At 38.4% G+C, this 14,622-nt stretch overlaps 4 protein-coding genes across 7 annotated transcripts in view; 3 read left to right on the top strand and 1 right to left on the bottom strand.

The window, feature by feature from the left end:
* The first annotated feature begins 1,643 nt into the window (after positions 1–1,643).
* On the top strand, positions 1,644–4,321 carry odam (odontogenic, ameloblast associated). Of its 3 annotated transcripts, XM_046414779.1 has the most exons (11): positions 1,644–1,707; positions 1,811–1,883; positions 2,006–2,041; positions 2,142–2,189; positions 2,327–2,569; positions 2,694–2,750; positions 2,839–2,961; positions 3,747–3,779; positions 3,899–3,982; positions 4,067–4,151; positions 4,269–4,321. In XM_046414779.1, the coding sequence occupies exons 2-10, from the start codon at positions 1,824–1,826 to the stop codon at positions 4,100–4,102; spliced, it is 720 nt and encodes a 239-aa protein (XP_046270735.1). In that variant the 5' UTR covers positions 1,644–1,707; positions 1,811–1,823; the 3' UTR covers positions 4,103–4,151; positions 4,269–4,321. The 3 variants fall into 3 exon arrangements, with proteins under 3 accessions (XP_046270735.1, XP_046270744.1, XP_046270725.1); XM_046414788.1 differs by having other exon boundaries at positions 3,750–3,779; positions 4,067–4,321; XM_046414769.1 differs by having other exon boundaries at positions 4,067–4,321.
* Positions 4,322–14,622, bottom strand: part of LOC124072944 — a 26,667-nt gene continuing 16,366 nt past the window's right edge. The window contains exons 1-16 of one of the 2 annotated variants that reach the window (XM_046414751.1): positions 8,077–8,155; positions 7,927–7,991; positions 7,702–7,785; positions 7,474–7,599; positions 6,535–6,648; positions 6,116–6,136; positions 6,007–6,027; positions 5,875–5,901; positions 5,669–5,695; positions 5,499–5,549; positions 5,260–5,289; positions 5,091–5,126; positions 4,949–4,984; positions 4,782–4,814; positions 4,558–4,618; positions 4,322–4,460 (exon numbers count right to left, since the gene is read on the bottom strand). In XM_046414751.1, the coding sequence (XP_046270707.1) occupies positions 4,574–4,618; positions 4,782–4,814; positions 4,949–4,984; positions 5,091–5,126; positions 5,260–5,289; positions 5,499–5,549; positions 5,669–5,695; positions 5,875–5,901; positions 6,007–6,027; positions 6,116–6,136; positions 6,535–6,648; positions 7,474–7,599; positions 7,702–7,785; positions 7,927–7,991; positions 8,077–8,086 (726 nt within the window). In that variant the 5' untranslated portion in view covers positions 8,087–8,155 and the 3' untranslated portion in view covers positions 4,322–4,460; positions 4,558–4,573. Of the gene's footprint in view, positions 4,461–4,557; positions 4,619–4,781; positions 4,815–4,948; positions 4,985–5,090; positions 5,127–5,259; positions 5,290–5,498; positions 5,550–5,668; positions 5,696–5,874; positions 5,902–6,006; positions 6,028–6,115; positions 6,137–6,534; positions 6,649–7,473; positions 7,600–7,701; positions 7,786–7,926; positions 7,992–8,076; positions 8,156–14,622 lie in introns of those variants that run through there. The other variant, XM_046414758.1, reaches the window with a different exon arrangement.
* Positions 8,814–12,608, top strand: LOC124072968 (spore coat protein SP65-like). Its single transcript, XM_046414799.1, has 4 exons — positions 8,814–8,823; positions 11,863–11,931; positions 12,066–12,146; positions 12,279–12,608. Exons 2-4 carry the CDS (start codon positions 11,875–11,877, stop codon positions 12,459–12,461), a joined length of 321 nt encoding a protein of 106 aa, XP_046270755.1. The 5' UTR covers positions 8,814–8,823; positions 11,863–11,874; the 3' UTR covers positions 12,462–12,608.
* Positions 14,429–14,622, top strand: part of LOC124072978 (spore coat protein SP65-like) — a 4,442-nt gene continuing 4,248 nt past the window's right edge. The window contains exon 1 of the mRNA XM_046414809.1: positions 14,429–14,438. The gene's annotated coding sequence lies outside the window, so the exon portion shown is untranslated. The remainder of the gene's footprint in view (positions 14,439–14,622) is intronic.

The raw sequence follows: 14,622 nt of genomic DNA, 5'->3' as shown, positions 1-14,622 counted from the left end.
TGCACTGAATCATTGCAATGGATCTCTGCAGTGATCTAAAGGATAATCAGCATAAAAACACACGCAGGAAGACAACATGAAACCACACTGTTGCATGAAGAATAAAAAAGAAAAAAAAATCAAGATGCAAAGCAAATAAAGCTTTTCTGGGTTTCACTAATTAGAGCAGAACCATCATTAATGTGATTAGCAACACCTGAGCTATTCCTGCTCTGACAAGTTAAAATATGTCCAGTAAAAGACATCAAACAGTCTACATTTCAGGTTTAAACACAAGTTTTATTTCCAATTAAAACAAAATTCAAGAGAGAGAGCAAAATACATCACAACATCAAAAGTGGATTGGTTGCATCAAAAACATTTGAAGGAATCAAACAAGCATAGAAGACAATTTGGACATGTGTCTGTGGGCCCCTGGGAAGCAGGAAGGGCAGCTTGAAGACATTTAGACATACTGGAGTGTAATTACAATGTCCAAAAAGACTTTTTTCCCCCATAGGGTTACACTGTGAAGGAAGCAGCTGTAATTTTATACCCAGGAAGGTAAACATTTTTAGCATCATGTAACCACTCAGCAACTTTCACAGAAATAAATGAGGCCCATATCCATGAGTAAGTCAGGTCTTCCCGGGTTCTTCTCTGAGGATAGCTGTTCTGTTAAAGCTTGCCTGTAGTGCTGTTATGTAATTTGATGGAATTCGTGAAAACTTTTGCTCCCTTGACTTAAGTATATATCCACTAAGGAACCACTGATTGTCTGCATGATGTCTCTTGGGAAGCCATTGGGTTCTGCATATGATTCTCTGGATGTTTATGTGGGAATAGTCTGTCACACTTCACCACTTCACGCCACTCACTGACCCAGTGGATGAAAGCCTTACTGTTCACCAGTGTCCTTGATGACTTTCAGCAGAGAGATGGTGTATCCAGCATGCCTGAGACCACCTTTCTGAAGTCAGTCTGCTCAATGAAGACTGTGCATGATGAGTCCAGTGTCTCCAGACACTCACAAAAATATACAGTTTACCAATTTGTTGTTGTGTCTAACCCCCTAACCCTAACCCTCCAACATTAATCCTAACTCTGCCAAGAATTAACAGCCATGATTTGTCAATTAGATGCCAACATCAGCCGCCTCATGATGAGCAATTTCTGACAAATGTCTGATCATAACCTTCAAGATCTTGTTTTCCTTTATTTTTCTCATGACTTTGCCAAAAATCCTGTTTGTCTTACCATCTGTAATTACACACAGAAGAGCCACCCTTTAACATGAACACAAAAAAATTTACCCAAGAGACCATATGAAGAGTGCATTGTGTACATTGGTCCCCTAATCTCAAAGTCATCTAGTTCTGGCCCATGAAAGCAAAACACTCAACAAGATGCTGGTATGTAATGGTAATGCAGGTGGAACGCACATACAATTTTTAAATTCTGATTGTTTAGAGGCTTGTTCACAACTTTACGCAGACCATGTCATGATGTTTAGAGACATGACTTACGCTTAATGACATACTTAACTGCTCTGTGTTGTAAGTGTCTGAGTCTGATGCCATGAGAAATGTCTATCACACTGACCACACATTGTCTGGAGGGGTTGGCACTGGACTATAACAGCTCACATGGACAGGATTTAAAAAGGATAAGGACAAGGTGAGGAAGCAGGCACACAGAACACACAGTGAAAGCAGATCCAGAGAAACGGTAAAACGATTTTGTATCGCTCAATGCTTCACCGAAGGTTTTCTTTCTGTCTTGGTAAAATGTATCGTAGGATTTTCAAATGAATTCATGGATGTTTTTGCAGACTGTTGGACATCATGAAGCTCCAGGCTGCCCTTGTGTTGGTCTGTATACTCAGAACAAGTTTTGCTCTTCCAGTAAGTTAAAACTTCTCTCTTACATACATATATTTCTCATACCTCAGTGGAGATAAAATATTATTTTACAGTTATTTTTTTCATTTTTTTTTTATTTAGTATGATTTTTCTTTGTTTCACAGGTGCAGATTGGAATTCTTGCAAGCAACAGCAATGAGGTAAAAACAATTGTTTAAGCTTTTATGTTTGTCAGTTGCAAAGTTAAATACCTCATTTAGGAATATTACGGAGTTTAATGCAACCCTTTTGTGTGTTCAGATCCTAAGACTGAATGGACTAACTCTTGCAGCTCTCGGACAAACACAGGTACTGGAACTTTATCACAATATGTCAATATCTCTGTTTAGCACTAATATGTTATGCAGTTTTATCAGAATAAAAAGCTTTATATGTATGAACTGAAAAATCAGTATGGGAACTGAACCGAATTCCTTCTACTCCAGGCTTCTTCGATTCTACCCCAGTATGTGCTGCAGCAGCAGCAGCCTGAGGTTTTGCTCACTCCACAGGTGGTGAACTTGAATCCTCAGATGACAGGGCCCTTCAATCCCCAGGGGCCCCAGATATTTCTCCCCACCCAGGGTAACCAGCTAACGCCTGTGCTCGTCCCTAACGGCCAGCAAGAGCAGCTTGGGCCTCCACAGGACCCCAATGTTCCTAATGTCCCTCAGCAGGGCCCTGTTCAGGTAACGAATCAGCATGGAGATACAATGACAGGCTTGTTCCCTTACTTTGTGTTATCACTTCAGCTCCTGCAAAGCGCCTCACAGTCATGTGGAAAAATTAGAAATTGTTTTGAATTTCCCTTAGATGTTTCCACAATTCCAGTATCCGTCTTTTGGATTTCCTCAGTTTCCCAGGCAGCAGGTATGCAGTAAAGCATATTGAACTGTGCGCAAACCTCATCTTTATTCAGAGGCTCACTGCAGATTTTAACAGATTCAATCATCCACAGGGTTTCCCTTACTTCATGCCTCCTTATGGCTATCCCCAGCAGAGGAACACTGCGGTGCTGCAGCCCAACAATGGGCAGCAAACCCTGGAAAGAACCACACAGAGACCACAGCTCCCCCTGCAGGTGAGTAATGCAAGATGACTCTAAGTAAAGACAAGATGATCCCAGTTTCTCTGTGCTGATTTATCACGAAATATGATTGTATTCTTAAAGAATACAGTGGCTGAATGAAGATGCTTTAAAGAAACCAGTGTAAAACTGTTGGCAACACAACCACTATACAAAGAAACAAAAAGCAGCTTCCCTTTTGCCATGTTGAAGTCAAGAACCAATGCTGTGCAGACTGTGATGACTAAAGACAAGACTTATTGATAATAACACAGCTGATGTTGAATCATGTGCGGTGACTGTGATGCAATGTAGACTGTCTGCTTTACTGACCACACACTGTCTGTGGGGCTTAGTGTTGAACTGCAGAAATCACGTCACCTCAGTCCTCATCTCAATGTTAAGTAACTCTAAAATATCTGCACTGCTAAATGATTCGTCTTGCAGCTTAGAATTTTTATTGCTCACTGACATTGTTAATGGTGAGTTTCTTTGGGCCCTTCTATCTATCTATCTAATCTAATTTACTGCTTGTTAGTGTTGTGCAGCTGATGCTTCAGATGGAGGAGGTGTGGTTTATTTGCATATGCTCCTGTGTTTTTGCTATTGTGTTATATTGAGTGTTTTGTCATTGTTGTTGTTGTTGTTGTCTGTCTGTTTGTCACGGCTATCTGTCTGAGGACCACAGCTGAAGCAGTTATTGTCTTTAAATTTAAATGAATCATGTAAATACCTAATATATGTATTTACTTTATAACATTTTATGTAAGATAATTTTCCTGCATCTCTTCCCATTTCAGCAGTCTTCCCAGCCCAAGGTACAAACAGAAAAAGTGAGTATGCTACATAACTTAATGTTTTATTGTTTCACCGAAACAAAAAAAAAAAAATCAAGAAGAGACACGTGCACCAGTTAAGTGTAATTGCTTTTGTAACCATCTGTCTATAACAGAACTGGCCACTGGGAACACAGAAAGAGTCCACTACAGTTCCTCCTGATCCTCGCGGTGACGCATCTGGCCCAGGGATTGATGAGGTACGATTCATGCAGTGACACTCAACCTTTAATTGTGAACTTGATTCTGAATATTTCAACATAATTTTTTCTATGTTTCTCCAGGGTCATTCCAACTTCCCCTTCCTGTTTGAGCCTTAGATCTCACATGGGAAATAGCAACAAGATGATCTGGCAAAAATTAAATTTGGTGTGTTTGCCTACAGTCGCTTGTTCTTCTGCAAAACGTACTGGAGTGTGCGAGTCTTGCAGCTTATTTGTACTCATTTTATTTTGTATCACACTGAAACTGTCTTTCTCATTTCAGAAATCTGTCCCTCGCTTTCACAAACTGCCAAATAAAAAACTTTGCCAAAGTCATTTGCTTAAGGATTTTATTGTGGTACTTTGTTAAGCTTTTATAGGAAAATGCCAAATTACAGGAGTGATTTTCAAGAATATACCACAGGAAAGAAATAATCTTTGTTTGTTGATAAAACTTGTAGCTGGTGGTTTCTTCCTAAGAAAAGTGTGAGACAGAAATTAGTCAGCAGCAGCCCGCAAACTGATAATTATGAAATTAAACATAATCAGTATCACTCCACTATCACCCTCACCAGTTACAGTTGTTAGTTATTCTCTGTTGTTGTCCACTCCAAAAATATCCCAGAGCTTCATCTTGAAAATAAGAAAGTTGTTCAAATTAGCCCCAACTCAACTTACAGAAACTGTCAGAGAATCTCACATTTCAAATAATGTCCATAATATGTCTGTTCTGTATCAAAGCAAAGAGTAGGTCTATGACAGGCACATTTACTTTTAATTAAAGAACTGCACATACCGACAAAGAGCCTTTGGGAAAGGCTGCTTCAGTCTGGGGACGGGAAGTAAAAGTTTCACATTTTAATGACAAGTACAAAAAAAAACAAAAAAACAAAACAAAAAACAAAACAAAACTGAATCATATACATACATAGTGCTTTATGCTTACAAACTGTCTGTACTTACACAATTCAAAACCCCATACTCAACAGAGACTTCGTTCTGCAAATGGGAAAAGACAAATTATGATTATTACTGAGGACAGATAACATAAAAGGTAAAGTAAACAGAGACATCATGTTCAGTCTCTAGCTGGCAAGGGGATTACCGGCCGTGTGGCGTTGTAGATCAGCTTCACATATTGCTGAAATTGAGGTGATGAGAAACAAAAAACCACACTGAAGTTAAGATCAAATCAAACATTCAAACCATATTACAGAGTAGATATTAAAGTGCTTTTTTTCTTAACTTAAAGCTTGACCAAACAGCCAGCATACCATGTTCCCTGAAGGCCCGTGCTTTCCTCCCTGTAAAACGAGAAAAAACAGTAAAAGTCAAACTGTGATACCGTAATAATTACTACAAAGAGTTAAATTACTTCTTATAATATGTAACAATGATGTCCTCTACCATGCTGCTTTGGGAAAACTGACTGATCATTAGTATTCATTAATAATAAATATAAGTTTTGTCTTTCTTCTAATCCTTCAGTTGTGAATTAAATTAGTTTTAATACCGCATGATGATGATGACGATGATGATGATGATGATGTCCGCTTCCACCACTCTATAGACAGATTGCCAAATTGTCAGTCATTAGTACTCGTTGATCTTTCATGGCCTTCTTCTGATTTTTTAACTTTGAATTAAATGCTATATTTAAACATTGATTCTTCAGTCACGTACCTTTGACATCATAAATACGTTCTCTCCCTGCAAGATTTCACACCAAGGGTCAATGGAATCATGACAATTCTTAAAATGTTAGAATTTACACCGATACAATACAGGTGAATAGTTCCTTAATAAACATTAAAATACAATAAAATGATATCATATATATGTGTGCTTGTATGTATATGTATGTATGGATGTATGCATGTATATTTTACCTCTGTCAGGGTTACACTGGTGACATTCTGTGGATGAAAGCAACACGGTTCAAAAACAGTAATATTCGGTGAAGGCACTGCTCTGTCAAAGATACAAACGCACACTATTGTATTTATTTTTCACAATCTTACCGAAAATGTCACATTGTCAACCTGAAAAAACAATTAGAAAGAAAATAAATAAATACATCAGAGTGTGTTAAAACAAAAATTAAAATCTGTGAGATGAAAGTGGTCCTACCTTGAAAATAGGTGAAAAAACCTAAAACAAAAGAGATGTGATTGTATATAAAATGTCATCATACTTTAACAACATAAAATATTTACACAATATTGTGACAAAAATAAATAAAATAAATATTTATTTTTATATAAATTTATAAAATTTATACAAAAATGAAGAGGTGGATCAGAAGCTGCCAGCTGTAGATTTACTACAGAACTATATTATAAAGGCTTTGCATCATAAATAGTTTCTTAAATAAGTATCCTATGTATCCAAAGTATTACAAAAAAAACCCTCATTCAGCGTCCTTTGTCCCTGGAAAATAAAGGACAATAAACTACAAAATTTAATTGCAGAGGTTACACTTTTGTTCTCTGTTTTTCATGTAAATACAGCTATAAGCCTAGTATCACTGCATTTCAATGTGATCTTACCACTGAACTGGGGTTCATACTGAAGGGCAACCCATCGCCTCTTGGAGGTCCTACAGGTCTCCCAAAAGGCCGGCTGGGCCCAAAGCGAGGGCCTCTTGGCATGACACCAGGAACCTGTGTGAAACACAGATAAGGTGCTGTTTACCCAGCAAAACTGTCCTTGTGAAATTTTGGGAAGTGTGTTTGTTTCCTTTCCAAAGTGAAATACGGTGCCACAGAGTGATTTTGCCTATGGTTTAGTGTAACAAATAACAAAGTAAAGTAAACAAATGTTCTTCATTCCAACTGTACTTTTTTCCAACTGCCTTCATTCTTATAAATGAAAGCGCCTCTTATTTATTTATTTTTCACAGGAGCCAGTTTTATTCATTTTGAGGTTCTCTTTTTTTCTCTTTGTCAGGTTTTGTCGTATATAAGTTTGTATTCTGTTACAAACATTTTATTATAACCTTCTTATTCTCTTGTAGGATAGATGAGTGTTATTTTTGTGACTGCTCACCTGTAGATAGCGTTATGCATATTTAGGCTTTCTGGCTCTCACAAAGTTGTTTTTAACCGCTACTGTTAAACAGCTGTCTTAAAGTTTTATACCAAGCTAAGCCAAAGTTAGAAAATACATCTCAATACCTTCACAGTTCATTGATTCATCTGTCAAATGCCTGCACAGACAGGAATGTATAAACAACAATTTGTGGCTTTATATGGACTTGTATGACGTAAACTGATTGATGAACAACAGTTTAAGCATCTGGCCAGTATGCTGGTTGCCTGTCAAACCTCACTGAGAAAACAAGACTTCACTATGCCTGACTTTCCACAAAATAATTACAGCACATAATTTCTCCTAAAATCAAAACAGCTTCCTTTTCTTTAAAAAAAAAAGAAAAAAAAAGGAAAAAAAAAGGTTTTAAAATTATTTCTCAGACCTATAGTAAATACCTGTCTTTTGCCCCTAATGGGAAACCCAGGTCTCTCTGGCCGGCAGCCATTCCCTCTCATGGGTCCCCATGGATTTCCATTACTTGGTCTTCTTCCTGGCTTGTTTGGGTGGCAAGGGGGCAAATCCTGTTTGCGCCCCATGCAAGAAAAGAGACTCACTAATTATCTCCAACTACACTGTCATCAGAATTAACTAATGACTAATGTAAGTCTTGAAACACCACGTACCAACACTGGGTGGCTGGAGCCTCCACCTGACCCTTCATCTCCATCTTCTGGGATTTGTGTCATCAACAGATCATCGTCACCACGCTAAATTTGGTAAAAGGTAATTCAGTCAGAACAACAAATTGAAAAGGTTTAGTTCAGTTTAAAACATAAGAGTTTCCCTGTATATTTTGGTTGTTGTCCCAAAAAATATACATATTTTTATCTTCAAAAGGCAAAACTCACACGAGCAGCTACTGCTGACAAAAGTAAAGTCGTAATCCACAATAGCTGCATTGCTTTAGAAGAACCTGCAAGAAAATGTCATTATTGATACTAAACTCTAAAATTCATACCTTCAAACAAATCAGTAATTTCACATAACAAGCAACTTACTGTGTTGCATCCACTGCACGAAGTAATGTGTGGCTCATCATCCACTGATTCTTATATCAGACATCAGACATTGAGACATAGCATATATTGCTCAAACTGACCCATCTTAGTCACACTTAATGGTGGGTAGAACAACAGTTACATAATATGTTGTTTGATAATGTTTTCTTGACGTGACTTTAATCCCTGGTCTTTTTAGATCATATTGAATGAATGTGCTGTACATACTTTGTTTTAGCAGAGGTAGTAGCAAATCATTTCCTAAAACAAGAGGAGGAATTAGAAATGCAAACTTTACTGGGCGTTTTCTGTTATCTGCCAAAGCCATTAAGCCACTTGTAATCATAAGATCAGGTGTTCCCACATGTGGCATCTGCTTTACAGATGGGTGGAGAATAAAGGCACTGAACCTCAATAACAGTGGTAATATTACGATTGGACAATACTAAAAGTAACATTTACATTTATGTTTAGACAAATCCAGTGTACTATAGCACATTATTTCTGATATTAGCTAATCAATGAATGACACATATCATATGGCTCAAGTGTGCTTTCCACCTCTTATTATTAGCCCCACCCTGAAATGTGGAGGTGGGATGTTTCCTAACAACTGAAATTGCCCAACAATGCTGCATGCTGATGAGATGACCATCAGCTCCTCTAACTGTATATAAGTGAAGCTCAACATTCCGATCAACACAACAACCTACTCAATCATCTGCGAAACCGCCTGCTGACTTGAAGGTAATTATATGAAACTCTCATTTCTGAATGTTTTTGTGTGAGGTTGGTGACTTTGCTGATATTTTGGAAAATCTTAAGTCTTGATTATTTTCTGTTCAGCAAGTGTTAACCATGCTGAAGGTGGTACTTGTACTCGGATGCCTCCTGAGCCTCACACTGGCTCAACCTGTAAGTGAAACATTCTCACACTCATTGTTTCTGTTCTGATATGTTGATACCTTTGCAATACAGACCATATATATGACATGCTGATTTTCTGCAGATGGAGGCTGCACACAAGCGGCTTGCTCGGTCAGGCTCTGACTCTAGCTCTGGCTCTGACTCTGACTCCAATGAGGTGAGTGCTTTCTCTCTAAAATTCAGCATTAAACATATCTGATATTTCCTCCAATGTTTCTCAGAAACTCCTCTGCTGACTGTGTTTGACAATGAATGTTTCTTGTTTTCTTGATGCAAACCACAACCCAGTCAACAACAACCACAGCAGCAACAACCACCACAGCAGCAACAACAACCACAGCAGCTGGAGCTACAACTACAGCCGCTGCAACACTGTCTCCACAGCAGTTGATCCAGCTCCTTCTTACCCTCCTACAAGGATAAAGAACTGAACAGCTGCTACTACTGCTACTTTCCTATTTAAATGATGCTGTCTTCTTGTGCTTTCACAATCGTGATTCTGGTTCATTTAGACATGTGGATCAGAATCACTGAATTCTCTGTCATATCTGCAAAATAAACTTCACAAAAGCAACATGTGGACCAACTGTGTTTGTTCTTCAAATATCAATGAATCAAGCTGGCCGCTAGGGGCTGTGACCTTTAGACTGAAAGAGTGGGTCCAGCAGATTCCAGGTACAACATTGGTGGTCTCTGTCCAGAAGACTGCAGTTCTAAGAACAGCTAACATACTGTGCAGAACCCTCAAAATCCCAGGCCTCCCAGGCAGACAACTGGTTATCAATTGTAAATACACAACTTTCTTCATCCGTGTAGTTTCATGAAACTAAACTTCAAAAAAGGCAAAATGTGGACCACAAACTATGACAACAAACTACTACTGCTATGAAATAAAAGCTGAAATTTAACCAGCAATCAGTGACTGAATGACAGACATTATTGAATGAAACTGATTTTTAACGCCAGCTTTTCCTTGTTTTCAAATTTGTCTTTATGCTGCTGTCTTTATGTGCTTTCACATTTGAGTTCACTGAGACATGTAGATTAGTATCACTGAATTCTCTGTTGTATCTGCAAAATAAACTTTATAAATGTAAAATGTGGACATGCTGTGTTTGTTGAGAAGGCATCTTAGCAGAGGGGTAGAAGGACGGATTCACCACCTTTAACTCAAATCAACTTAATTCAATTTATGTATATAATGGCAAATCACAACAAAAGTTGTCTCATGACACTTTCCAATCAGAGCAGGTCTGGACCAAGCTCTTTGATCTGATCTTTTCACTGTTCCTCAACATGTCTGATTCTGTGTCTGTCCCGTGAAGGCTGTGGTCAGCATGAGCCAGTACTGTGTATTACAAATATTACATATTCTTTTAACTTTACTGACATTCTCTGGCAAAAAGAAGGGATTAACTTTAGAATTATTGTACTTGAACAGGAAAAGGTTTCAAAGACAGACATTTACATTTTATATGCATATGTTATACTCAAGTAGAGGTACAGTTACTCTGAAGGCATTTCATTCTCTGACTAGGCTATGAAATGTTATGTACTGTAATAAAAGCAAAAGGTAGGTAAATTAAATTTTGCTAACATCAAGTTTGGGGTTACAGATTAATATTAAATCAACTGCTGCCAACCTTTGCTTCTGGCAGTCATGTTGATGTTCTCTGACACACACCACCAACCTAAGCATTGCAGACCACCTGGAGACCCATCATCAATGCACAGGACCCAAAGGATCCAACATTCAGATACTGGCGACCACAACATAACCCCAGAGGTCACGTGTCTGTTCCTCTGACAGGTCAGAGCTGTTTTGGCTTACAAAATATCAAGCAGGTGGTTTTAATGTTGCGGGTGACTGGTCTATGGATACATTTATGTGAATTTCAGAGTCTCCTCTTTTCTGGATAAGGCAGACTACACATGGCAATGGCATATTGCTGCCCTCTACTGTTTCAGACTATTGTTACTTTTGACAGTAATTTATATTGTTTATAATCCGATACCAAATACTGTAGTGATACTCCAGCAGTTTCTTCACTTTCCTTCAGGGACTGAGTAAGGTGCAGAGTAAAAAAGGTTCTACAGTTGTTCCCATGAACAACCTTTGAAAAGGAATTTCTTATTATTACAGAGAAAGCAAAAGTATTAAACAAAGGGGACTGTATTACTGTCTCAACAACAGCAGATGATGACAACAATGATGACTGCTAGAAAAGAATAATAATGAATAAAATCTGGAAATTAAAACCTGTTTTAGACCATTTTGAAAGAATGTGCTTTACATAGTTTACTGTATCAGAGGTAATAGCAGCAAGTCATTTCTAAGAACAAGAGGAGGAGATAGAAATGCATATTTACTTAGGTGTCGCCTGTTACTTGTCTAAGCCATTAATTTACTTGATTTGTAATCATAAGACCAGGTATTACCATGTCTGGCATCTATTTTCTGATTTGTCAATATAGATGGGTGGAGAATCAACAGACTGAACATACATTAACAGTGGCAATATTTTGCGGTAAGATCTGAATACTGAAGCTAATATTTAGATTTGACTTTTAGGCAAATCTAGTGGGCTATAGCACATTGCAATTAGCCCCACCTGAAAATGTGGAGGTGGGATGTTTCCTAACAATTGAAATTTCCCAACAATGCTGCATGCTGATGAGATGACCATCAGCTCCTCTAACTGTATATAAGTGAAGCTCAACATTCAGATCAACACAACAACCTACTCAACCATCTGCGAGACAGCCTGCTGACTTGAAGGTAATTATGTGAATCGTTTGTTCCTCTATTTTCTGTGTGAAACTGGAGAGTTTGTTGACTTTCGGAAAATTTTTCTGCAGCAAGTGTTAACCATGCTGAAGGTAGTGCTTGTACTTGGATGCCTCTTGAGCCTCACGCTGGCTCAACCTGTAAGTTAAACTTCCCAACACTTTATAATCCAAAACGTTCTAATACCTCTGTTCTGAGATGCTGATAACATTGTAATTACTGTAACAGTAGAATACAGTCAACATTAAATGTGCAACTTGTTGATTTTCCACAGATGGAGGCTGCACACAAACGGCTTGCTCGGTCAAGCTCTGGTTCGAGCTCTGGCTCTGGCTCTGATTCTGACTCCAACGAGGTGAGTGTTTTCTCAGTCTTCTAGAATTCAACATTCAACACACCTGAAAGTCAGTTTTTTCTCAAAAACTCCTCTACTGACTGTGTTTGACAATGAATGTTTCTTGTTTTCTTGATGCAAACCACAACCCAGTCAACAACAACCACAGCAGCAACAACCACCACAGCAGCAACAACAACCACAGCAGCAACAACCACCACAGCAGCTGGAGCTACAACTACAGCAGCAGGAGCTACAACTACAGCAGCTGGAGCTACAACACTGTCTCCACAGCAGCAGCTGATCCAGCTCCTTCTTACCCTCCTACAGGGATAAGAACAGCTGCTACTACTGCTACTTTCAGATTTAAATGATGTTGTCTTCTTGTGCTTTCACAATCATGATTCTGGTTCATTTAGACATGTGGATCAGAATCACTGAATTCTCTGTCATATCTGCAAAATAAACTTCACAAAAGCAAAATATGGACCAACTGTGTTTGTTCTTTAAATAAAAATGAATCAAGCTGGGCGCTAGGGGCTGTGACCTTCAGCCCGGGAAAGTGGCTCCAGCAGATTCCAGGTACAACATCAGTGGTCTCTGTCCAGAAGACCGTAGTTCCAAGAACAGCTAACATACTGTGCAGAACCCCCAAACTCCGAGGCCTCTGGCAGAGGACCAGAGCTTGAGGAAGACGCACGCTATCCCAGAGAGCCAGAGGGGGATATTATATATTTTTATATATTTATACGGACTATAAGCCGCTACTTTTTTCACATGCTTTGAACCCTGCGGCTTATAGACAATTGCGGCCTATGCATGTACAAGTATTTTTTTCTTTTTAAAATTAGTGGTTGCGGCTTATATTCAGGTGTGCTCAATAGTCCAGAAATTACGGTATATATATATTTATATATATTTAGATATCATTCATGTATTTATGAATGATATCGAAATCAACAATAAATACCATTTCTATAGGTCACACGCTGCTGCTTCTGCAGACAACTGGTTATCAATTGTAAATGCACAACTCTCTTCATCTGTGTAGTTTCATGAGAATTAACCACTAAAGACGACAAAACTCAGGCAATAAAAATAAAAAAAGACTAACAACAAGCAAAAAGTCTTTGGACACTGCACAAATCTCAAACCATATAAATGAAACATCCCAACACTTCAACAGTGTAAAAAAAATCACCAAGACAGACAAAGAGATAAGCAGCAATACAAACTCAGATCACATTCAGACATATAAGCAGAGGAGGACATGCACAAAATATACACACTGTGTAGCGCACACATGGCACAGGCAACATGGTGGTTGCTGACATGACGCTCTCATCTGTATAGTGAGTTACAACAATATGATTATATTCATCCACCTGAAAGGTGTTCTGTGAAACTCGTCCACTCTGAAATTCTCTACAGTCTGAAAGTTCAACTTTTCTGCTTGTTCATTCATTCAGTCCACTCAGCCACTCTGTCCCACTATAACCAGTCCATTTAGTCCATCTGTCCCACTATAACCAGTCCATTTAGTCCATCTGTCCAACTATAACTAGTCCATTTAGTCTCTCTGACTCACTATAGCAAATCCACTTAGACTGTCTGTTATTTTAAAAATACTCAAAAAGGTACAAGTAAGGAAAAAAATGACTTTCTTACAGTATTGAGGGTAAATGAAATTAGTACCTTCCACCGATGTGTTTTCACACTATTTTACTTGAGGGTGTGCCACTTTGGTTCCTAAACCAATGGAGTTCTTGTATTCACAACAGGCAAGAATGTGTCTGACAACAGACAATTTCGTTTTGGGTGTTACATGTGTAAAAAGACTTGCATTGTCCAGAGCAACAAGTAATTTCTTAAAATAAGTGGAGGAAATAGAAATGCATATGTACTTGAGTGTCGCCTGTTACTTGTCTAAGCCATTAATTTACTTGATTTGCAATCATAAGACCAGGTATTACCATGTCTGGCATCTATTTTCTGATTTGTCAATATAGATGGGTGGAGAATCAACAGACTGAACATACATTAACAGTGGTAATATTTTGCGGTAAGATTTGAATACTGAAGCCAATATTTAGATTTGACTTTTAGGCAAATCTGGTGGACTATAGCACATTGCAATTAGCCCCACCTGAAAGTGTGGAGGTGGGATGTTTCCTAACAATTGAAATTTCCCAACAATGCTGCATGCTGATGAGATGACCATCAGCTCCTCTAACTGTATATAAGTGAAGCTCAACATTCAGATCAACACAACAACCTACTCAACCATCTGCGAGACAGCCTGCTGACTTGAAGGTAATTATGTGAATCGTTTGTTCCTCTATTTTCTGTGTGAAACTGGAGAGTTTGTTGACTTTCGGAAAATTTTTCTGCAGCAAGTGTTGACCATGCTGAAGGTAGTGCTTGTACTTGGATGCCTCTTGAGCCTCACGCTGGCTCAACCTGTAAGTGAAACTTCCCAACACTTTATAATCCAAAA

This window comes from Scatophagus argus, chromosome 2 (assembly GCF_020382885.2).
Source record: "Scatophagus argus isolate fScaArg1 chromosome 2, fScaArg1.pri, whole genome shotgun sequence".
In the NCBI taxonomy this organism is placed as follows: Eukaryota; Metazoa; Chordata; class Actinopteri; family Scatophagidae; genus Scatophagus; species Scatophagus argus.
Note: the sequence above shows the minus strand (reverse complement) of the source record. Positions and strands in the feature narration are given on the sequence as shown.

Excerpts from the sequence above, each read along its gene's own strand:
- odam (XM_046414779.1), top strand. The coding sequence starts at position 1,824 with ATGAAGCTCCAGGCTGCCCTTGTGTTGGTCTGTATACTCAGAACAAGT. Across the intron at positions 2,570-2,693 it reads CTCAGCAGGGCCCTGTTCAG|ATGTTTCCACAATTCCAGTA; the intron begins GTAACGAATCAG and ends AATTTCCCTTAG. Across the intron at positions 2,962-3,746 it reads GACCACAGCTCCCCCTGCAG|CAGTCTTCCCAGCCCAAGGT; the intron begins GTGAGTAATGCA and ends TTCCCATTTCAG.
- LOC124072968 (XM_046414799.1), top strand. The coding sequence starts at position 11,875 with ATGCTGAAGGTAGTGCTTGTACTTGGATGCCTCTTGAGCCTCACGCTG. Across the intron at positions 11,932-12,065 it reads GCCTCACGCTGGCTCAACCT|ATGGAGGCTGCACACAAACG; the intron begins GTAAGTTAAACT and ends GATTTTCCACAG. Across the intron at positions 12,147-12,278 it reads CTGATTCTGACTCCAACGAG|TCAACAACAACCACAGCAGC; the intron begins GTGAGTGTTTTC and ends ACCACAACCCAG.